Here is a 25,140-nt window from a genome sequence, read left to right as displayed (position 1 = left end):
GAAATTGTTTTGAGTTTACGTGTCTAAAGTATCACTTCACATAAGTTGGACTCGTTGCTTTATTGTGAAAGGCGTCGCGTCATGTGACCTCCACAGATGCATTAATGTCGGGGGTCAAATTCTGACCAAGAGCGGTTTTAAATGTCATTTTTGCCGATCTGGTGATTTTAGATCAGCCTCTGTCACTTTTCATATTTATACTTTAAAAAATAAAATCACACGGCGGCCGGATCAGATCCTGTGGAGGGCCGCTTCTGGCCCCCGGGCCGCATGTTTGACCCCCCTGTTCTAAACATTGAGTGAAACAATGGCGCAGGACTTTGGACTGAGCGTCTCCAGACGTGTGTTAAAACAGCAGGTTTGTTGATCCCGGCGGTTTCCACGCACCAGTTTGTGAAAAAGAGCAGTTTAATGTAAAGAATCAGTGAAGTATATATAATAAGTATATAATACGTCGGCACGGTACTGATGTGAAGGTTTGGTTCTGGGGTTTTTTCCCCAACTGGACAGATTGAGGTTGTGAACCACAAGGGCTCCTCATCAGAGCACAACCTTTGGGCCTTTTCCTCTTGTGATTCTTGAAGCCGGCGATGGTTGTCATGGTCTAATGTCATGTGTGTCCCAGTTCCTCGGTCAGCTGACATTCATTCACGCGAACAAAACGCTGCTGTAGGAGTTTCTTCATCCACAACAGAGTTTCTAACCCCCAGAGTATCAACAACTCATTAGTATTGGACCACATGCACGTACTCTGGGCAGTATATAGATCCAGCGTGTTGCTACTTTCAAATGGGACGACTTCTTTTTTTGTTTTTCTGAGCTCTTTTATTTCGGGTCTGCCCAGACATTTTTTCCTTCTGGTTGAGACGAACAGCATAATTACGTTGCCTCAGCCGGAGCGCTTCAGACTGACTGGGCTCAGGGTTTCCTTCCTGCCACCAGCGCTCTGTGTGCCTTTCCTCGCTCGTCTACTTGTTTTCTTTCCTTTGCTGGTCTTTGTTTTGCCGCCGCAGAACGCACCTGTACGCTCTCTCCAGAAGCAGACAATACCAGGAAGTGAGCGCACCCTGGCTCTGCTCGTATGAAGAGAAGACTTTGAGTCTGAAGGCAGGACTTTGAACGCTCCTCGGCAGATTGCACCGTTTAGTGGCATTAATGATCCTGTCTTTCGTTGGCGCTACCCACCGTGTCACACGCTTGCCTTTCCAGATAATATTTGAACGTTGCATAATGTGATACCAGGAAATGACTGCATGGAGGGAATGTTTGATTATGAGAGAGAGATTGAACAGACGGTGGCGGTTTTGAAAATGCTTGATGGCAGATTAGTGTGTTCACTTGGTTCTTTTGTCCCACAAGTATGAGGCTCCTCCTCAGCAGCTTCTTCATCCAGCCTCCTTATGTACCAGAGGTGTGGGAACACAAGAGCCACTTTCAGCTCATTCAGTCTTAAAACGGTGCCATAGTAATGTGTAAAGGTTAACTTTAAAGTTCTTTGTTGTGGCAGAGTACATGTGATGAAGATCGCGACAGATCACTATATATAGAAGTTTGATAGATTCACTTGTAGAACTTGAGAAGTGATTGCACGGGGTTTTAGCTTTGTGAGAACAATGTAAACACACACCTGTGGGGGTTGTTACCGAGCCAGACGGTACCAGGAAATGACAAATAACTTGTCCAGACTTTGGATTTTGCCGCAAGGACCCGGAGCTCACCTCAGTTTATGGTTCTGCTCTCTGTTTTGAGGCATTAAAATCCAGTATTGATGGATTTAAATCATATTGCACTCATTAAAACCTCAAATAAGACACAATGAATGATATAAAACTTACTGACCTACATTGTTGAAGCTTTACTCTTGAAGTCTTTTTTTCTATTAGGATTCTGGACCTAATATGAGATATAAGATAAGATAAGATAAGGTAAGCCTTTATTGATCACCAAGGAGAAATGTACTTGTTACATTCTGCTCTTAAGGACTCATGAGTAGGAAAGACATGAAGTAAATGGGGGAAAAATAGGACTAAAAATAAGATAAAAATCACAAACTATAATAAAGTATAATAAGTTCTAAGAGGAGCAAAATATACAGTAAGATGAAATACAAGGAAAATAACTATGATGGGGGGAAAAGTGTAGAATAAAGTACAATAAACATACTATAGTAAAAAAAAAAAAAAAAAAAAATGGCTTTCTTTTGACCGTCACTCATAAATGTTGGTGAACGTTCACCACGTCCTAAAGCTATGAGTTGAAGGACTCGTCTCCTCACACACGGCGACAGTTGGGCTTCCTGAACACTGGCCTGGGTTTCTAACACCCAGCTGGGCATCATAAGTCACGTCTCTTCCAGCCAGGCGTCGTCTGTTACTCTTCAGGAAATCCAACAATGCCGCGCCTTGCGGTCAGAGGCTCACCAATGTCATGTCCATGTTAGAATGAGAAGAGTTCAGTGTGTCGGAGGCGGCGCTCACATGTTTTGGAAAACGGCAGCTTGTTTAGTCTTATTTTGCGTCATTGAGCCCACAATAATCCCCCATCTTCTCCTTTCTATTCATTCAGTTCTATTTTTTTATGCTTTTATTATTTTTTATACTTTTCTATTATTTATATATTTATGTAGTTCAGGGGCGTCAAACTGATTCCAGTTGAGGAGCCACATCAACCTGACCTGACCTCTGGAGGCCCAACAAGTCAAACATCACATTAAACTGCAGATATGGACAAATGTCAAAGTCTTTCCTTCTTTTCATCCTTTTGTAACTGCAAGGAATTTGCCATTCTATTCTGAAATTTACAAATTAAAGTTAATCAGATATTATTATATTTGCAACAAAAAAAACCCTCAGTCACCTGTATCTGGATATTATATTTTTATTCAGGATTAAAACAATTTGTCATCATCTAGACATTTTTTTTGAGTTTACATGTCTAAAGTCTCACATCACACAAGTTGGACTCATTGTTTTATTGTGAAAGGCGTTGCGTCATGTGACCTCCACAGATGCATTAATGTCGGGGGTCAAATTCTGACCAAGAGTGGTTTTAAATGTCATTTTTGCCAATCTGGTGTTTTTAGATCCTCTGTCAGTTCATTTTTATACTAAAATATATAAAAAAAATTCACATGGCGGCCGGATTAGATCCTCTGGCGGGCCGCTTCTGGCCCCCGGGCCGCATGTTTGACCCCCCTGATGTAGTTAGTATGATCATTATAATTTGTATTCTATTATATATAGTTTTGTTTGTAGTGGGTGGCTCACTTCCCTTACAAAAGTACTTCCTGTGCCAGTGTAATTTGGGGATTGGGGGGGGGGTTCTCAAGTTCCTGCAATACTGTGCATTATGTTTAATTACCTCTATAAGTCTTGTTTTTTAGTCTGTTACCTTTCATAAAAGGTTAATAGAAGTGAAGTGATTGGACAGAGGTTGAGGTGTGATGAGGTGACGGAGGTGAAGCACAGCTTGTGAACTGGACTGTCCAGATGTGTGGTGTGGACGCAGTTACTCGTTTTAAGATTGTGACACCTGAAGCTTGACTTTTAGCTCGATGGACTTTGAAAGGGATTCTGCCCTTCTTCCTCCTCTTGGGACGTTTTTAGTCCACGCTGGATTTCTGAGCGGGGAGTTGCTTGCAGCTCCAACGCGCCGTCGGTTGAGACGGGGCCGCTTGGCGTCGTCTGTTCGGAAGGAGGAGGGCGTGGCCCCGGGGCGCAGATAACCGGTGATAAAGGGTGAATGATCCGGGGAGGGTGACGGAGGTGAGGCCAGATGAACCGTCTCCAGAGTGAATAGTTGATCTGTGGCGGAGCCACATTCCTGGTAAGAGAAATGACTGCTGACGGAGAGAAATGTGTGTGTGTGCGTGTACTCCCTTCTGCACGCTGTGTGTGAACAGGCTTATGTAACCGGCCGTCCATTAGCTCTCGGTCAACACAGCGCCGCCGCGCTGCGTCACGGAGGCAGGCGCTCGTCCTCTCGGCAGGCTGGGAAGGGAAGCTGCTTGAATGACAGACGTGGAATTTGTCCTCTGACCCTGGAAATGATGCGGTTTGTCAGAACAACGCCCTTCTTCAAATTGTCTGCCCTCACTTGTCACTGGGCGTGCGTTCAAACCTCCTACAGAACCGGCTCTATAGAACCGGCTCCAGACGAGGGCTGTGATTTGGTTGCGGTCTCTCATTTCACAGAGAACTGGTTGGATTAATGGAAATGCCACTACGTTTGTGTATTTCCATGTAAAAACCATGAAAGTGTTGTGACCTGGCCTCGGCTGCTTCCTCCAGTCTGTTAAACAGGAAGTTGCCTTCCCCGTTTCTGAAAACGATTCACTGGAAAGACCAAGAGTTCTGTGGATTTGATACGCAATTGACACGCGTAGCAGCCCAAATATTTACCTCTTGAATGGAGTTTCTCCTCTGAACTGGAACCCCACAGAGGCACATGGACTCACCGAGCGTAATCCTCTTTATTACATCACTCTGTTGCTTTGAAGTGTTTGAAATCTGGAGGCTAAACTCCATCTCTTACCTGGATCTGAAAATCACGTTCCAGCACTACGGTTCATTGCAAGTTGGGATTAAAATGTTGTTTCCTCTTTGTATTGCAGTGTATTTTGAGGTCATGCTGAGAGGAAAGAGGCTTTTGGACGTGGGGTTTCAACTTTTGCTCATGATCAGCGAGACTCCTGTTGTCCTCATGTTCCGCCATAACGGCGGCTCTGTAGCTCTTGTGACGCCGCCCCTGAATAGTGCAGCATGCGTTTTACATGAATATTCCAAGTATTGTCGATTTATCACCAAATAAACGAACTGCAATACATGACCTGATTTCATGCTCTGCGGGAAACTTCTAACTTTGGGTTGAGAGTAATGACTTCAAACAGAGTTATTCATGCAACGCTCGACAACGGCAAGGTGAACACACAACTTCCCCATGGGGGCTCATTGTCGCAGCGTTGGTTCAAGTCTGGCTCCAGTTACCATGGTGTTGATGTACCTTTTGGGCGAAACGCAAGTTGCTTTGAATGACGAGGTGGTGGCGTGGGAATGAGACTGACGCTGCTTGGAAATGGCGGCGTCAATGGCCGGCCACTAAAGGAGTGATTCCACAGCACTTCCTGTCGCGGGGCGGGACGGGTTTCACGCGATCCGACTGAAAAGTTGTGGAGGGTACAGAGAGAAAGCACGACCACCAGGTACAAGTTACCACTACTCCTCCATTGAGGTACCGAGGAACTGGTCTGTGAGGAGGAGCTGATTGGTCGTGACGACCGTCACTCTGGACTTGTACAATAAACAATATTTAATTATTTCATCGTCCGTAATCCTCCGTTGTTGTTTACATGCACCGCTTTGTGTTCACTGGTTGATCTAACTGGTTTATTGGCACGTCGGTGTGACACAACATCACGAGGTCATTAAAAGACCGTGACGTTGTGTCGCTCCTCTCAGGAAAAGGGGGCGGAGCTTCAGCAGGAGCTGGACGCTGCTGTTCACCATGAGAAAGTTGAACCTGAGAACCACTTGACGGCCGCCGGCTGCTTCCATGTTCTTCACTGGAGCGTCTGTCGTTCACAACCCCGCCTACATTTACCTACATTTACCTACATTCACCCTACTTCCTGTGGTGGGACCAGAGACGGAGTAGGTCCTGGGTGCGCTCTGCCGTACCGTGACCTGCATGCTGCCAAGCTCCACCACGTACTGCGGTGGAACAGCGGCATTACATTCATCTGAGACGATTTAAACTCGCAAAGTCCTGCTGGGAAAAAAAAGACTAGTTTTGGAAGATTAACGACACTGGAGGGTAGACCTCTGGTTCCTCGCTCTCAAACATCACGCAACTGGTTTTAAATGGTGGAAACTGTCAGATTCTGAGTAATTTCTTTCAGGGGACAATATTCTTTCCAAAGGGGAAACTTTTTAAATAAATCAGATTACCAAGGAAAAAGTGATTCCTGGCTGCTGCACTTAAACACGTACAACGCTAACCAACCCAACGCTAACCATGACGTTACGTTCTGTTAATGTCCACGTTGGGATGATCGGAAGTTGTCTGAACCAGCCAGGGGGCAAAGTCCTGAACCGGCCAGGGAGCAAAGTCCCGAACCGGCCAGGGAGCAAAGTCCCGAACCGGCCAGGGGGCAAAGTCCTGCGTTGTGCTGGTGAGGGTGATGTGCCGAGGGCCTCGTAAAGCCCAGCGGAGGGTGGCAGCGAGCAGCGCCGTGAAATTGGATCCCGGTCGGGGCAGGAATGTGAAAAGCAACGTGGAAAGTGATGTGGACCCGACGTGCGGCGCAGTTATTTTTCCAGCCGGAGCTTTTAATTCACTCCTCGGCCCTCGGAGCTCGGCTCAGCGGGTACTCGGGGAAACCGCCACCTTTCTTCCTCCTCCTCCTCCTCTTCCTCTTCCTCCTCCCTGAAAGACTCGCACACAAGTTCCACAAATGGCAAAATAGTTTTCTCGGTTTGTCATTTCCTCTTGCCCCCCCCCCTCGCTCCACCCTTCCTGGCTGGGAGAGAGAGTGTCGAGCCCATAATGAGTTTTGACTGACTCTTTACCATGCCCAGCTTTCTAACCCTGTTCAGCTCCACGCTTCTTCTCCCTCACTTTACAACGTTGTCATGAAAATCAGGTCAGTGGGATCAGGTTCAGGATCTGCTTCCTTTCTCCTGAATTGAAACTAAAAATAATGCATTCCTTGATCTTGGTCTTCCAGGTGATGCATTAATAGGTCGGTTCTCTGTGGATCTGGTTGCCTTTACACTACATTCAACATTCTGCTGACGTGTTGAATCTGCCTGCCTTCATAAAGTCATCTGGTAAAACTGACACATTTCAAAGATTCCCTTATACGGAATCTTGCAGTTCTTTTATAGTACCCTTAAAAACTGAAATGCTTGATCCTTAATAATAGTAGTTCATTTTTATTATATTTCACTTTACATAAATCTCAAAGTGGCTCTATAAGTCAGCAATGTCAAACATGTTTATTTTCTGCAAATAGCCTAATTTCATGTTTAGCGTCCTGGACTGTAAGAATAGCGCCACGTTAGCCTTTATTTTTATTCTTTGTTTGTGTCGCAGCATGTATGTAATAAAAATGTATTTTCACCACATGAATTGGTAACAGAAAAGACGACAATCTCAACATAAAGCCAATTTTAATTTTAATTCTTTTGCAAAATACAGTAAAGTGTCTAAAAAAACCTCCTCCTGTTGCATTCTGGGTGTTTTTGGAGGCTGGTCTGATAGCTCTGACCCAAGTTTCATGGCAAGTTTCATTTCAAACCAGATGTTTCTGGCCTGTCGTCCACATGAGGTGGTTTTAGAAGTGTGAAAACAGGTTGTTTTGAACACGGGTCCCAGAGTGGGGAAATTCTAAAACCCCGGCTCATGAAAGACCACAAAGACAATCATCTGTGGAAAAAAAGATGAGTTAACCCCCCCCACGGTCTGTGATGTCATCAAATAACCACAACAATCAGGGACTAAAAACTCCAGTGGAGCTGCAGAAGTTACTGACGCTAGCAGCAGGAGGGGTAGGGCCATACACCTATAGAACTAGAGGCTACTGACGCTAGCAGCAGGAGGAGCAGGGCCATAGACCTACAGAACTAGAAGCTACTGACGCTAGCAGCAGGAGGAGCAGGGCCATAGACCTACAGAACTAGAAGCTACTGACGCTAGCAGCAGGAGGAGCAGGGCCATAGACCTATAGAACTAGAAGCTACTGACGCGAGCAGCAGGGCCATAGACCTATAGAACTAGAAGCTACTGACGCGAGCAGCAGGGCCATAGACCTATAGAACTAGAAGCTACTGACGCGAGCAGCAGGAGGTAGCAGGGCCATAATCTATAGAACTAAAAGCTACTGACGCGAGCAGCAGGAGGAGCAGGGCCATAGACCTATAGAACTAGAAGCTACTGACGCTAGCAGCAGGAGGAGTCGGGCCATAGACCTATAGAACTAGAAGCTCCTGACGCTAGCAGCAGGAAGAGCAGGGCCATAGACCTATAGAACTAGAAGCTACTGACGCTAGCAGCAGGAGGAACAGGGCCATAGACCTATAGAACTAGAAGCTACTGACGCTAGCAGCAGGAGGAGCAGGGCCATAGACCTATAGAACTAGAAGCTGTGAACGCTAGCAGCAGGAGGAGCAGGGCCATAGACCTATAGAACTAGAAGCTACTGACGCTAGCAGCAGGAGGAGCGGGGCCATAGACCTATAGAACTAGAAGCCAATGACGGTAGCAGCAGGAGCGGGGCCATAGACCTACAGAACTAGAAGCTACTGACGCTAGCAGCAGGAGGAGCAGGGCCATAGACCTACAGAACTAGAAGCTACTGACGCTAGCAGCAGGAGGAGCAGGGCCATAGACCTATAGAACTAGAGGCTACTGACGCTAGCAGCAGGAGCAGCAGGAGGAGCAGGGCCATAGACCTACAGAACTAGAAGCTACTGACGCTAGCAGCAGGAGGAGCAGGGCCATAGACCTACAGAACTAGAAGCTACTGACGCTAGCAGCAGGAGGAGCAGGGCCATAGACCTATAGAACTAGAAGCTACTGACGCGAGCAGCAGGGCCATAGACCTATAGAACTAGAAGCTACTGACGCGAGCAGCAGGAGGAGCAGGGCCATAGACCTACAGAACTAGAAGCTACTGACGCTAGCAGCAGGAGGAGCAGGGCCATAGACCTATAGAACTAGAAGCTACTGACGCTAGCAGCAGGAGGAGCAGGGCCATAGACATATAGAACTAGAAGCTCCTGACGCTAGCAGCAGGAAGAGCAGGGCCATAGACCTATAGAACTAGAGTTATATACAGGTTTATGAGCAGGAATGTAAATTTCTGTTCTGTCTTCTTCTGTGGTTTTGGTATGTTTGAGTCACAGCGCCCCTAAAGGCCTGACATGTGTACTCCATGTCCTGAAGCCTGGTGTTGAGTCGTGTTCATAGTGCTCCTTATTACATGGTTACGACGGGACCCTTCCAGGTTAGAGGCATATTAATTATTGAATAATATGGGGTTCTAATGACCCCCGGGGCAGAAGCCCCCCCCCAGTGAACAGTGTCAATGGTGTGACCTGTCCACTGCACGTGCAGAGCCTGTGTGACACTATTGACTCTGCAGTGGTTCTATTAATAATCCTGCCACTGGGCCGGTCAGCGGCACATCTGGTGCCCGAGTCCTCGTCCTCATCTGGAGCCGCGGGGCTTTGACTCTACATGGTCAGGCTGCGGCGGACGTCGTCACGGCTCCTGGTTTTTACTGTAACTCGGGGAGCGCTTGTTGAGGCGGAAAGGAATGAGGGTCTGACGGAGGGACGGAGGGACGGTCCGGGTTCCTGCAGCTTCCTCACTTTCCCTCTACTCCTCAGTGTGTCTGTGGAAATCCAAGCTGCTGCGCCTCCTCCTCTGTTTGCAGCCACACTCTGGCCTCTCCCTCCACGGGACTGTCTAATAATCCAGGAACCGTCCGTCCGTCACGTTTGATTAAACAATCGGGCTGGTTTCAGGAAGTGTGTGTGTGTCCTAAAACCTGCCATGCATCCGGTTAATGAATAACTGCTGCTGTGAGTATCGAGATGAGCTAATCTGGCCGTAAGTGGTTCTCGGCAGCACAGATAGCGAGCGCCGTCGGGGGGGGGGGGGGTTACCGGATTATGGCAGACTTGGCACAAGAAGCAGCAAACAGACCTGAAGCCGGAGGAATAAAAGACGGGCTAAAGGGTGTTTCTGCTTCATTTCAATGTCAAGTCAACATCCAGGAGGCGCTTTACTTGGCTCCTTCTCTCTGTTTTCCATGTAGAACGGTGCTCGTTGTACTAGAATAACCACGTGGTGGTAATTTTAGCCCTCATTAGGCTCTCGGGAGCGGCAGTTTGAAGTGTGTCAGGGTAATGTGTGTCACTCCGGCTGTGGCACACATCAGAGGATTCCTGTCATTTCTGCAGTGCCGTTTCACTGGTTTTTCCTTCTTTTAAGGTCAAACTTGCATGAAGCAGGTCCTGCCGCCGCCTGGATCTCATGACCCACGGCCAGGGATCGTGACTCTGGGGGGGTTAAACGCGGCGGTCCGTCATCCCCGCAGTGCAACTTCCTCATATTCTGCAGCGCCAGAGGAACTTTTTTGAAAACGCGACTCCGCCCCGCTTCAGGTGATAATAAAAGAAGCGGTGGGTGAACCTTGGCACCGTGACAGGAGCTCATCCTGGGTGTGACCCTTCTGAACATGTAATTCACGATCCACAATGACAAAAGATGTGTCCACACATTACAGGACGCTTGTTTTGCTCTTTAAATCACACGTATGCAGCAGCAACTGGTTACTGCTGAAGGCATCTTGAGGGTAAACAAGTGTATTTTCTCATTTGTGGTGTTGCATCGTTATATTTTTTGGGCTTTTAGTTGCGTTCAAATGGATTTCAAAGCTAATATGTATTTGCATATATGTTTTGCAAACACTGACGGGATCGTTTCTGGGCAAATGCAGCACAACAATGGAGCTGGTTTGTTGACGTCCTCATGAAAAGGCGCTCTTGTTAAGTAACCGTGCTGATATATGATCTTTATTGCCGACATAGGCCCATATGAAACGAGAACATACAAGTACACAAGTAGAAAAATAAATGTTAAATTTTTTTGAATTAATGCAACTGTTACACAAATATGTTGGCACAATATGCCTGTTTCTGTCTTAAGATTAATTTATCCGCCCGAAATTAAAGATTGCGTTACCAAGAAACTGGTTGAAATCAATAAAAATCGGATCACCTTGATTTCCAGTTAGTTGTCTGTGCTGCTCTATAAATAAAGTTGAATTGAAATTGTGACGACGGTGAGGTGAGACTCCTCACTTCACTTGGTTTTCTCTGTAAACTATTTTGTTGAATACAAGCTTTGCGATCTTGTAACTTAAAAACTTCAAGTATTTATTTAGCGTACGCGAGGGTTTATTTTCTCTGCCTGTTCCTCCAGCGTGCTGAAGAGAACTTTGTATATTGTGGCGTAAACACAACACTCCGGCAGGTTCAAGTGTGCGCTGGGCTGGAGTCTTGGTCCCTGGCAGTGGGACAGTGTGGGGAGTTATTGAGGCCCAACATGGTCTGTGGTGGTTCCACATGTGTTCTGTGTTCTACGTTCTATGGGTCGGGGCTAGCCACACGGCTTCTGGAATTTCTCTGCGTTCAGTCTGTTCTCCTTTCGCTCACAACGAAAGCTTGAAGGATTTTAATCGGTCGCGTTTACACGGCAACGCTTTCAAGTAAAAGTGCTAAACTTTTGTGTTTTGGGTGACGGGACGGGAAAACACACCCTGACTGGAGTAAATAGATCTATACGAGTAGATTGACAATAACATGGTGGTTTTCAGAGTGTCATGACTCCCTCTCTGTGTTCTGTTGCTGTAATAACAATCCAACTAGGTGGTTTTATTTTGACAGTCATCGTAATAACAATCCAACTAGGTGGTTTTATTTTGACAGTCATCGTAATAACAATCCAACTAGGTGGTTTTATTTTGACAGTCATCGTAATAAGAATCCAACTTGGTGCTTTTATTTTGACAGTCATCATAATAACAATCCAACTAGGTAGTTTTATTTTGACAGTCATCGTAATAACAATCCAACTAGGTAGTTTTATTTTGACAGTCATCGTGATAACAATCCAGTTTGGTAGTTTTATTTTGACAGTCATCATAATAACAATCCAACTAGGTAGTTTTATTTTGACAGTCATCGTAATAAGAATCCAACTAGGTGGTTTTATTTTGACAGTCATCGTAATAAGAATCCAACTAGGTAGTTTTATTTTGACAGTCATCGTGATAACAATCCAGTTTGGTAGTTTTATTTTGACAGTCATCGTCATAACAATCCAGTTTGGTAGTTTTATTTTGACAGTCATCGTAATAACAATCCAACTAGGTGGTTTTATTTTGACAGTCATCGTCATAACAATCCAGTTTGGTAGTTTTGTTTTGACAGTCATCGTAATAACAATCCAACTAGGTGGTTTTATTTTGACAGTCATCGTAATAACAATCTAGCTTGGTAGTTTTATTTTGACAGTCACCGTAATAACAATCCAACTTGGTAGTTTTATTTTGACAGTCACCGTATTAACAATCCAACTAGTTGCTTTTATTTTGACAGTCACCGTAATAACAATCTAACTTGGTGCTTTTATTTTGACAGTCACCGTATTAACAATCCAAGTTGGTGCTTTTATTTTGACAGTCACCATAGTAACAATCCAGCTGGGTGGTCAGAGTGGCTGATAGACACCAGGTGACACTGGCGTTACCTGAAGAGTTGAGGGAAATAATGGAGTTTGAAAACAGGAAGTGACCAGAGACCAGGTCTGATGAAGATTTGAGGAGGAGGAGGAGGAGGAGGAGGAGGAGGAGGAGGAGGGGCTTCAAGGATGGAGGAGAAAAATGTGTGGAATGCCTTTACTCACAGTTTCTCCCTGATAAAGGGAGAGTATGGAAGGAATGTGACCCTGAAAAGACTGGATAAACAAGGGGGGGCTGGTGAAAAGGAAGAGGAGGAGGTTTGTATCCAGCTGAGAGTTGAGCAGGACTAATTCTGCTGCAGGATGGGGTCTGTCCGGCGGGGGGGGGACGGAGGGGGGACAGGGGGGGGACGTCAGCCTGCCGGGGTGTTGATGGAGGACGGAGAGAGGACGGGGTCATGAGAAGAATGGCGGTGCCTTCTTTCTCACAGATCAGGGTCGATGTGCCGGAACAGACACGACCCCGTTAAAATCTGGCAAACGTCTCCAGAGCGGGTTCTCTGAGGACGTCTCCGGGTCTCCGTGTCTCCGTGTCCAGCACACGGAGGACGGAGCAGCGGCTCGGGGAGACATGGGAGCCGTGATGCTTTAACACTTTCTCACTTTTGTTAGTTCCAGCTGGAGTTTAGACACTAAATAACTTGTGAACCATTTCAGTCTTCTAGCGCCACTTAAATACCAAAACCTGACATTAAAAGAGCTTTCTTTTTGAAGTTGTTAACTAATTGTGACAATAATATTAAGAAATAGACCCTGAAAGCGTCACGTGAGGATCAGGAAGTCTTTTTGTAATGAGACGTGACCATTTTGGGATTCTGGACATTTATGACTTGAGGTAATTTCACCTGTTTTGTTTCATCTTTTAAACAGAATCAAATGAACCTTTTTAATCCATTAATTGATTTGGTGATTAAGTTGGTGTTACACATCATGTAATCATGATTTCTCCGTGGTAAGTCACTGACCTCTGAACATTTCAACCTTTCTTTTTGTGCAGTGACACAAAACTCTTTACATTCACAAAAAAAAACTAAACAATATAATGCAGCGTGTGTTCAAATCAACAAAATAAAAGATGTCAGCAATGGTGTCAAATTTAAATGTTTCCACTCTCGATTAGCAAACAATGTCTATTGTTTGTTGTTTTGTTTTCAGAGAGTTTCAAATCACACGTATGAAAGAGAAGCGGTTGTTGGCCAAGATGATAAACAATGAACGTGGTGAATCACAGCAGTAGTTTACGTAGCGTCATCCAGGGCCGGTACTTCAGAGTACTTTAGAGTACTCTACAAGAAGTAACCTGGTGGCAGTACTTCACACTCCTCTGTGTGTGGACGAGAAGGGAGAGAGAGAGCTGGAGAGAGAGAGAGAGAGAGTTTTAGAGAGCTATAGAGAGAGAGAGCTATATATAGAGAGAGAGCATAGAGAGAGAGAGCCATAGAGAGAGAGTTATATATATATATAGAGAGAGAGCTATAGAGAGAGAGAGAGCCATAGAGAGAGTTATATATAGAGAGAGAGCTATAGAGAGAGAGAGAGTTATATATATAGAGAGAGAGCTATAGAGAGAGAGAGAGTTATATATATATAGAGAGAGAGCTATATAGAGAGAGAGAGCCATAGAGAGAGAGAGTTATATATATATAGAGAGAGAGTTATATATAGAGAGAGAGCCATAGAGAGAGAGAGCTATAGAGAGAGAGAGAGCTATAGAGAGAGAGAGAGTTATATATATATATATATATAGAGAGAGAGACACTCTAGAGAAGTCTGAGGCAGCAGAGAAAGTGCAGTTTATGATCGGGTTAATTACTAACTGGAGCTGAACTCTCTCGCTCTCTCTCTCTCTCCCTCCCCTGGATTCCGGCTCGACCTGTCTGACTCCACCCTCAGCAGGTGGAGCGGTGGCGCTCCCCGTCAGCAGGTGGAGTGAAGCCGAGGCAGCAGAGCTCTCATGACGTTTCACCTCCACCTCACTTTTGTTCTTTCAGTTTTAGATGAACCCCTTTGATGTAAAACATTTGCTCTGGAGTTTTTCCCCATTTGTAGTAATAGTTGGATTAAATTTGACACCCCCCCTCCTCCTCCTCCTCCTCCTCCCCCCCCCCCCCCCCCCTCCTCCTCCACCCTCTCTCAAACATGACAAATTGTTGGATAATGACTGCGGTTGCATAAACCCATGTTGTCTTTGTGAGCAGGTGGCTGCCGAGGCCTTCCTGCTGCAAAACACGTGTTGCACCGCCATGTTGCTCTGTCGTGACCCACGATGCATCTCTGCCGATCGTTTTAATGTCTTTCAACTGGATTTATTTATATTCTCGTATGTTCATTATAGACGAGTGGTTTTCTGCGGCTGACATGCAGGGCAGGTGAGGGTAAACGTGAGGACCGACTCGGGGCAACGTTTTGAACTGACAGTGGAGAAAAATGCCGACGTTGGGTCCGTTTACACGACCACAGTGTTCAGAAGGACTGAAAAGAGACGGTGAAAATGCTGCTATGCACTACAGCAGGGGCGTCAAACTGATTCCAGTTGAGGAGCCACATCAATCTGACCTCTGACCTCTGGAGGCCCAACAAGTCAAACATCACATTAAACTGCAGATATGGACAAATGTCAGTCTTTCCTTCTTTTGATTCTTTTGTAACTGCAAGGATTTGCCAGTCTTATTCTGAAATTTACATGTTAAAGTTAATCAGATATTATTATATTTGCAACAAAACCCCCACAATATCTGTATCTGGTATCGTATTTTTATTCAGGATTAAAACAATTTGTCATCATCTGGAAATTGTTTTGAGTTTACGTGTCTAAAGTATCACTTCACATAAACTGGACTCGTTGTTTTATTGTGAAAGGCGTTGCGTCATGTGACCTCCACAGATGCATTAATGTCGGGGGTCAAATTCTGACCAAGAGTGGTTTTAAATGTCCTTTTTGCCAATTTGGTGTTTTTAGATCAGCCTCTGTCCCTTTTCATATTTATACTTTATAAAATAAAATCACACGGCGGGTCGTGTTTGACACCCCTGCACTACAGTGAATACTGAAGCTCTTCTGCACATGCTCAGTAGACGGCCAAGAAGAAGGTTTCCTCCAGGGTCAGGACCGCCAGTCCCTGTCCTCCTGGGTCTTGTTGGTGTTCTGTGGAGTCCCTGTGATGAGAGTGAACAGAGACGCCCCCTGGTGGTGGTGTGAGCGCCTGGCGGCCTCCCGGTGGAGGAGCTGGACGGGCGGATCGTGTCCAGTGAACCCTCCCCAGCTGTGCAGCGCTGCAGGGGTGACCTTTACATTCCCCAGAGATGACGTGTGTAGATGAAAGGATGGCCAAAGAGCGGGCTTATTTACATAACTTCAGCTTTGTCTTTCCGATCAGCCCCATTGGGTCGTAACACGTTGTCACACCTTGTTTGTTGACCCGCTCTTCTTCCCCGTCTCTTCCCCCGGCAGCCACCATGTCGGACGCCGACAAGTTCCTGTACGTGGACCGCAATCTGGTCAACAACCCGCTGGCGCAGGCCGACTGGGCCACCAAGAAGCTGGTGTGGGTGCCGTCGGAGCGGCTGGGCTTCGAGGCCGGCTCGGTGAAGGAGGAGCGCGGGGACGAGTGCGTGGTGGAGCTGGCCGACTCCGGCAAGAAGATCCGGGTCAACAAGGACGACATCCAGAAGATGAACCCGCCCAAGTTCAGCAAGGTGGAGGACATGGCGGAGCTCACCTGCCTGAACGAGGCCTCCGTCCTGCACAACCTGAAGGAGAGATACTACTCCGGACTCATCTACGTGAGTATGGAGCGCCGATTGAATCATCCAGCTCTGCTGAAGAGTGGCCTCACGCTCTCCGGCAGTACAGCTGCAACAAGAGAACAGACCCATTACACATTTACATGAATGTGTACGTGTGTGTCTGTGTGTTGTGCACCGGAGTGCTTGTGTGTGTGTGTGCAGGCGAAAAGGTGTGTATGTGTGTGTGTGTGTATGTATATATATATATGTATATGTGTGTGTATATATGTATACGTCTGTATGTGTGTATATGTATGTGTGTATATATATATATATATATATATATATGTATATGTATATGTGTGTGTATATATGTATACGTCTGTATGTGTGTATATGTATGTGTATATATATATATATATATATATATATATGTATGTGTGTGTGCGTGTGTATATATATGTGTATGTATGTGTGTATATATATATGTGTGTGTGTGCGTGTGTTTATATATATGTGTGTGTGTGTGTGTGCGTGTGCGTGTGTATATATGTGTGTGTGTGTGTGTGTATATATATGTGTATGTGTGTGTATATATATATATATGTATGTATATATATATATGTGTGTGTGTGTTTTGTGCACCGGAGTGTGTGTGTGTGTGCAGGCGAAAAGGTGTGTCTGTATGTGTGTGTATATATATATATATATATGTGTGTGTATATATATGCATGTGTATATGTATATATATATATGTGTGTGTATATATATATGCGCATGTGTGTATACGTAGGTACGTGAGTCTATGCAAGTGTGTGTGTGTCCATTAGGTCAAGATGAGGGAACATATATCATAAAGCGTCTCCACACTGATGACTATAATTGCTGCACTACAAGCCTCACGCTTTAATGACTCGGCTAATTTATGGATTTTTCGGGGTTAACGAGCCTCATGACACTGATGCAGGGTTGATGTGTTCAGGCGCATCATGTAACTCTGACCTTTCTTTCTTTTTTCTTTTGGTGGGTGCAGCTTATATTCAGCTCAATAGTCCAGAAATTCCCGATTCAATTCCGATGTTTACACACATTCACTCCCTCTGTTTCCATGATAACCTGTGGAAGCTGCAGTCCGATAACGAAGGATTACAAAAGTGTCTCTAGTGTAGTTTAGAGGATTCAGTTGGACATATTAAAAAAACACAAAAACAACTGCCTTGTGTAATAAATAGTTCAGTACGTCTCATTACAGTAGCAATGTACAGGGTGTCGTCACGTCCTGGGACAGAAAACAGCCGGCTGCTCATCCCCATTATCTCCTAGTCCTCCATTGTTCAAAATGACTCATTGTGTGCAGACAAGGTGCAGCTGCTGACATGCTCCTGGCATTTCAGCGATGTTGTCCACCCATTGTGTGTCCTGTGTCCCCCCCCCCCCCCCCCCCCCTGCTGGGAGTTATCTTGTAAACAGGAAGCCTGCGGGAACAATGGCGCCCAGCACTGGAGTGATGTGAGAAACGGGTTACAGGAGGGAGGGAGGGAGGGATGGAGGGAGGGATGGAGGAGGGAGGGAGGGAGGGAGGAGGGAGGGAGGGAGGGAGGAGGTCTACAGTTCTTACGCAAAATGGACATGGAATGTAAATCATGTCGTAGCTGCTGTTGCTGCCCCTGTAATTAATGTGGTTTACACTCATCTTCTGGGCTGGAAGTGATTTGTGCTCTCTGGCTCAGTGACCCCCGGTCAGATCAACACTCCTCGCCCCCTCTGGAGGTTCAGGCTTGAGTGACTGCAGGCTCCAAGAGTCTCCACGTTCACCGTCTCTCGGGGGTGGGGGGGGGGGGGGGGGGGGGTACAGAGATGCTGGGAAGCCGGCGCCGGAATGCAGAGCGGGGAGGAAAGAAACACTTAAGTTATGTTTGGAGATGCGAATCAGACGCAGAGAACAAAAGTGACGCTTTAGTAGATTTCACGGAGGCTTCGTGCTCCCGATGGTGCCGTGTGGTTGTGTGATGTTTACGAGCCGTAGAGCAGCGGCCCAGGTCGCTGGTCAGTCTCGACCTGCGGCAGGGCGGCGTTGCGTAACGTCTGGAGGGACGCTAATCAAGAGTTCGTGAGAAACTTGGGATGTGAGCGGCTCGCTGCCGAGGGAATGCAGAGTTCACTTTATCTGCTTTTGTCGTTGTTGTTTCTTACTGAGACGCTATTATCGCGACACGACAGCCTTTACTGTGTTAATGCAAAGCTGCATTTTACGTTTCTGCAGTGGAGTTGAGTGACGTGAGCCGTCGCAGGATTCGCCGTGTTTACTTCCACCACGCTGATTAGGATCCCTTCAAATCTACGTTAAAAAATAAAACAGTCCTTTCAGTATGGAAGTAAAACTGTGCCGTCAGATTCTGGATTCGAATTTCTAACTGATTTTTTTGTACCATCGAAATCAGACTTTGAAAAAAAATTCCGCTGCGAAAAAAACAAATTCAGCTGCAAAAAAAACAAATTCAGCTGCGAAAAATTCCACTGCTAAAAAAAAAAATTCAGCTGCAAAAAAAAATTCACCTGCAAAAAAAAAATAATTCAGCTGCAAAAAAAAATTCAGCTGCAAAAAAATTCCACCGCAAAAACAAATTCAGCTGCGAAAAATTTCACCTGCAAAAAAAAAAAATTCAGCTGCAAAAAAAAAATTCAGCTGCAAAAAAAAAAAAATTCAGCTGCAAAAAATTCAGCTGCAAAAAAAAAAAAATTCACCTGCAAAAAAAAATTATTCAGCTGCAAAAAAAAAATTCAGCTGCAAAACAGCCAGAATCTGTGTCATCAGGACGATGCAATCGATACCTGTCTCGTTCACTCAAGGGAAGCTTTGTTGGTCACGTGACCAGTGCTTGTTATGGCAAAAACACATTTTAACAGACATAACCAGGTCATTGACGGTGGTGCTAGAAGCATTATTGCAGGGGCAGGTTAGAATGTGTTTTTGCCATAACAAGCACTGCGCAGATTAGAGTATTCAATGGACGTTAAAAAAAAAATCAAACAGGAGACAATTGAACTATTTTCTGCATGTAAAACATTCCATACAGTAAATGTAATTTCTTTGAAAACATTTTCACACCTCATTAAAAGTTCACCACATATGTTGCTTCATAACTTCTGGTGATTTGCAACGTGTGGTTTAATGTCTCTTGCAGAATTAATAGACATAAATGGCAAATACTCACCGAAGCGCCGTCACTACCGCTGGCCGCCACGGCTGATTGGCCCAGTGGTGCCCTGGTCACGTGACCAACAAGGCTTCCCTTTGATTGGATGTTGGGTTTTGCGGTTGAATTTTTTTGCAGATGAATTTTTACACACTGAATATTTTTAGATGTTGAAAAAAAAATCAGAAGCAAAAAAAAGATGCGTGCTTGAAATTCGACATCTTTTCAAATTCAAAGTCTGATTTCGATGGTAAAAAAAAATTCAGTTAGAAATTCGAATTCAGAATCCGACGGCACAGTTTTACTTCCATATTTCAGCTGTTACAATGTGGGAAATCGCTTCATGAATATCAATCAAAAATTCTACTAAATATAGCAGGGGATGTTTTTAACTCAGAAGTCAAAGCTGATTTTTTAAAATTTTTATATACATTTGTTAAACCCAAACTTTCCCGACTGGACATGAGCGCCATGTGGCCACCTTCTGCCTTCTTCATGGTCCTTAACAGCGTTTCTGAGCCCAATTTCAATTGTTTCCTTAATGTTAAATTAAATGCTTTTGAACAAGTAAGATGTCAAATTGACTGACTGTACCTCACAGGACACATACAGTGCGATTTGCTCTCAATTGGGCCGGAACAGTAAATAATAGCTTTGTAATCTATAAATAACTGGGACTCTAAATCTCTGCCTTTCTTTTAGTGCAACAAAATATTAAGAGAAGTTCACATTTAATGAGCTATCCCTTTACAACACATGACAAGCCTGACATTTGAAGAAGGAAAAAAATAATTACAATATCCACTATTTACGTCTTAAAAGGCATAAAACATTTGGCCACATGTCGCTGGAACAGAACAAAGATCTCGACTGCATATTCAGAACATTTGTGTAGCTGTCATGTAATCCTGATCACCTGACTAAAGAGCGCCCCCGGTGGTCACATAACGACATTGCAGTAAATGTCATGTTTTCCCGCAGCTGGTAAATAAGATTTTGCTGCTGGTTGGACTGACGGGCTGAGTGTGACCCGCCGTCTGACACCTGGGATGGAAATAATCACAAATATTATGTTACCATGAGCTTAGCTTGGTGAAATTAAACGCTGAGATTCTCTTTCATTGATAATCGGACTATTTGGGTGAATGAATATACTTGAATTTTTAATATAAGTAGTGAAGAGTAGGTTTATTTTTTATTATTATTTAGGATTCAAATCAAAATCAAATCAAATGTTATTTGTATAGCCCTTTACAATAACCCAGTGGAACCCAAAGTGCTTTACAACAAAGCTATAAAAACAATACATTAAGAAACAAATACAAGAATAATACATAAAAACAGTAAATAAAACACAGGTCTGACTGGTGGAGGAGTGACGGTGCTGCAGGTTGGTGAAGCTCCCAGAGATTCATAACAACAGAGCAGACAGAATAAACACACTGCCCTAGACTGAGTTAAAAGCCAATCTAAAAAAAATGGGTTTTCAGCTTTGATTTAAAAAGGCGGAGATCAGTGGTGGTGCGAATGTGGGGGGCAGTTTGTTCCACACTCTGGGAGCAGCAACAGCAAAAGAGCGACACCTCACTGTTTATATCTCCACCTTGGAGCGTCTATAAGAAGCTGAGCTGAAGAACCAGGGTCCTCCAGGGTCACTAGAGTTAAAATATCAGACAGGTAAGAAGGACCAGGACATTGATGGCATTAAAAACAAACAGAAGTTTAAAATCGATTCTGAAAGGAACTGGAAGCCGGTGGAGAGACGACAGCACAGCCGACGTAAAGACTGGCTGAGGCCGACGTAAAGACTGGCTGAGGCCGACGTGAAGGAAGACTGGCTGAGGCCGACGTGAAGGAAGACTGGCTGAGGCCGACGTGAAGGAAGACTGGCTGAGGCCCACGTGAAGGAAGACTGGCTGAGGCCCACGTGAAGGAAGACTGGCTGAGGCCGACGTAGGGGAAGACTGGCTGAGGCCGACGTAGGGGAAGACTGGCTGAGGCCGACGTAGGGGAAGACTGGCTGAGGCCGACGTAAGGGAAGACTGGCTGAGGCCGACGTAAAGACTGGCTGAGGCCGACGTAAAGGAAGACTGGCTGAGGCCGACGTAAAGGAAGACTGGCTGAGGCCGACGTAAAGGAAGACTGGCTGAGGCCGACGTAAAGGAAGACTGGCTGAGGCCGACGTAAAGGAAGACTGGCTGAGGCCGACGTAAAGACTGGCTGAGGCCGACGTAAAGGAAGACTGGCTGAGGCCGACGTAAAGGAAGACTGGCTGAGGCCGACGTAAAGGAAGACTGGCTGAGGCCGACGTAAAGGAAGACTGGCTGAGGCCGACGTAAAGGAAGACTGGCTGAGGCCCACGTAAAGGAAGACTGGCTGAGGCCGACGTAAAGGAAGACTGGCTGAGGCCGACGTAAAGGAAGACTGGCTGAGGCCGACGTAAAGGAAGACTGGCTGAGGCCGACGTAAAGGAAGACTGGCTGAGGCCGACGTAAAGGAAGACTGGCTGAGGCCGACGTAAAGGAAGACTGGCTGAGGCCCACGTAAAGGAAGACTGGCTGAGGCCCACGTAAAGGAAGACTGGCTGAGGCCCACGTAAAGGAAGACTGGCTGAGGCCCACGTAAAGGAAGACTGGCTGAGGCCGACGTAAAGACTGGCTGAGGCCCACGTAAAGACTGGCTGAGGCCGACGTAAAGGAAGACTGGCTGAGGCCGACGTAAAGGAAGACTGGCTGAGGCCCACGTAAAGGAAGACTGGCTGAGGCCCACGTAAAGGAAGACTGGCTGAGGCCGACGTAAAGGAAGACTGGCTGAGGCCGACGTAAAGGAAGACTGGCTGAGGCCGACGTAAAGGAAGACTGGCTGAGGCCGACGTGAAGGAAGACTGGCTGAGGCCGACGTGAAGGAAGACTGGCTGAGGCCGACGTGAAGGAAGACTGGCTGAGGCCGACGTGAAGGAAGACTGGCTGAGGCCGACGTGAAGGAAGACTGGCTGAGGCCCACGTGAAGGAAGACTGGCTGAGGCCGACGTAGGGGAAGACTGGCTGAGGCCGACGTAGGGGAAGACTGGCTGAGGCCGACGTAGGGGAAGACTGGCTGAGGCCGACGTAGGGGAAGACTGGCTGAGGCCGACGTAGGGGAAGACTGGCTGAGGCCGACGTAAGGGAAGACTGGCTGAGGCCGACGTAAAGACTGGCTGAGGCCGACGTAAAGGAAGACTGGCTGAGGCCGACGTAAAGGAAGACTGGCTGAGGCCGACGTAAAGGAAGACTGGCTGAGGCCGACGTAAAGGAAGACTGGCTGAGGCCGACGTAAAGGAAGACTGGCTGAGGCCGACGTAAAGGAAGACTGGCTGAGGCCGACGTAAAGGAAGACTGGCTGAGGCCGACGTAAAGGAAGACTGGCTGAGGCCGACGTAAAGACTGGCTGAGGCCGACGTAAAGGAAGACTGGCTGAGGCCGACGTAAAGGAAGACTGGCTGAGGCCGACGTAAAGGAAGACTGGCTGAGGCCCACGTAAAGGAAGACTGGCTGAGGCCCACGTAAAGGAAGACTGGCTGAGGCCCACGTAAAGGAAGACTGGCTGAGGCCGACGTAAAGGAAGACTGGCTGAGGCCGACGTAAAGGAAGACTGGCTGAGGCCGACGTAAAGGAAGACTGGCTGAGGCCGACGTAAAGGAAGACTGGCTGAGGCCGACGTAAAGGAAGACTGGCTGAGGCCGACGTAAAGGAAGACTGGCTGAGGCCGACGTAAAGGAAGACTGGCTGAGGCCCACGTAAAGGAAGACTGGCTGAGGCCCACGTAAAGGAAGACTGGCTGAGGCCCACGTAAAGGAAGACTGGCTGAGGCCGACGTAAAGACTGGCTGAGGCCGACGTAAAGACTGGCTGAGGCCGACGTAAAGACTGGCTGAGGCCGACGTAAAGGAAGACTGGCTGAGGCCCACGTAAAGGAAGACTGGCTGAGGCCCACGTAAAGGAAGACTGGCTGAGGCCGACGTAAAGGAAGACTGGCTGAGGCCGACGTGAAGGAAGACTGGCTGAGGCCGACGTGAAGGAAGACTGGCTGAGGCCGACGTGAAGGAAGACTGGCTGAGGCCGACGTGAAGGAAGACTGGCTGAGGCCGACGTGAAGGAAGACTGGCTGAGGCCGACGTGAAGGAAGACTGGCTGAGGCCGACGTGAAGGAAGACTGGCTGAGGCCCACGTGAAGGAAGACTGGCTGAGGCCCACGTGAAGGAAGACTGGCTGAGGCCCACGTGAAGGAAGACTGGCTGAGGCCCACGTGAAGGAAGACTGGCTGAGGCCCACGTGAAGGAAGACTGGCTGAGGCCCACATGAAGGAAGACTGGCTGAGGCCCACATGAAGGAAGACTGGCTGAGGCCCACATGAAGGGCGTTACAGTCCAGTCTGGAGCTAATAAAAGATGTATCGCCTTCTCAAGATCCCGTTGGTTCAGAAACGGCTTCACTTTGTCCAGGAGACGGAGCTGATAGAAGCTTTGACCACAGAACTAATCTGTTTATCAAATTTAAGCCCATTGTCAAACGTTACCCCAAGATTTTTAACAAGTGGTATAAAATAGGGGGCCAGAGCACCAGAGTGTGTTTTAAAAACATTCGCCATAGGCGATGTGCCAAACAAGATGCATTCTGTTTTCGTGTCATTCAAGTGCTAAAAGTTGTGTGACCAGTCTGACGTGCTGAATGTTGATCTCTGATTCCCCCCAGACGTACTCCGGTCTGTTCTGCGTCGTCATCAACCCCTACAAGAACCTGCCCATCTACTCGGAGGAGATCGTCGACATGTACAAGGGCAAGAAGAGGCACGAAATGCCGCCTCACATCTACGCCATCACCGACACGGCGTACAGGAGCATGATGCAGGGTAAGTCCTGGATCCAGGGAAGAACTGGGACTCTTTATTCAGGTTTACTTCACTGACCCGGGACTGTTTAGAAACCAACCAAATGAACTCTTAAAGAGCCGCATTAGTGGAGGAGCGGTTTGTCAGAGCCGTAAAAGTTAAGGCTCCTCGGAGTAAAAGGTTTATTTGTGCATTCTGTAGTACTGGCAGCATGTTTGCATCATTACCTTCTAGTAAAACCACGACGTCGTGCAGGAGAGACGCGAGTAAAAGGTGAAAGCACAAAGCAGATGTGTGTGAATCTTGCAAGACGGACGGAGCGTTGGCCCGGGACTCGTGCAAGAAACTGCTTTTAACGAAGGTCGAAGCTCGGGTCGAATTTGATGGAAGGGAAGAGTGGAAAAGTTCCGTAATACTAATTAAACGTGGAACATCTTAATGACGTTAGAGGAGAAGGTCAGTGACGGGGGGGAGGAAAAATGTTTCTGAACATGACATTGCAACAGAAAAACATTAGTTGTTCCTTCACTTCGGCAAGGAATATCTTTGAATAAAGCACATTTTGCAGTGGAGATGTAGAAAAGGCCGAAGCCTTAGCACACGTTTTTGGAAGCAGCGTCATGAAGCCGAATGCAACACATTCAAACCGTCTAAAGGTTTGGATTCCATCGCCTAAAATAACGATTTAGGCTCCGTTTAAGTGAAAATGCGTAACTTTCATAGCATTCTGTGTCCCAATAACAAACAGCACCTACTAGTGGCCCAGCATGCGAACTCCATGGTTTTCAGCGTCTCTGCCGTTTCCCTGTATGTGGACATCGTTTTGAAATAAGTTTCCATATAAATGCAAAACCTTTGTGAAAGAAAAATGCTGAATCGATGACTTTCTCCTGTAAACTGTCGTAGAGGAAATCGGTGCACCAGGAGTGTTTGAAGGTAAACGAGCTTTGAGCGGCACAGTTACTTCTGTCCAGAGGAAATCTGTGTTTTCCACTCAAAATGTATTTTACTGAGAGCATCAAAGAGCTAAACGTTTTCATTTG

The 25,140-nt window shown here is 46.5% G+C and overlaps 1 protein-coding gene across 1 annotated transcript in view; it reads left to right on the top strand.

Moving 5' to 3' along the window:
- LOC308141205 (myosin-9-like) overlaps positions 1-25,140 on the top strand; it is a 66,050-nt gene that overhangs the window by 8,847 nt on the left and 32,063 nt on the right. Inside the window, 2 exon segments of the mRNA XM_080511272.1 lie at positions 15,761-16,092; positions 23,962-24,118. Coding sequence (XP_080367398.1) covers positions 15,766-16,092; positions 23,962-24,118 — 484 coding nt within the window. The 5' untranslated portion in view covers positions 15,761-15,765.

The sequence above is a fragment of the Blennius ocellaris genome (genome assembly GCF_963422515.1).
Source record: "Blennius ocellaris genome assembly, chromosome: 16".
In the NCBI taxonomy this organism is placed as follows: Eukaryota; Metazoa; Chordata; class Actinopteri; order Blenniiformes; family Blenniidae; genus Blennius; species Blennius ocellaris.
Note: the sequence above shows the minus strand (reverse complement) of the source record. Positions and strands in the feature narration are given on the sequence as shown.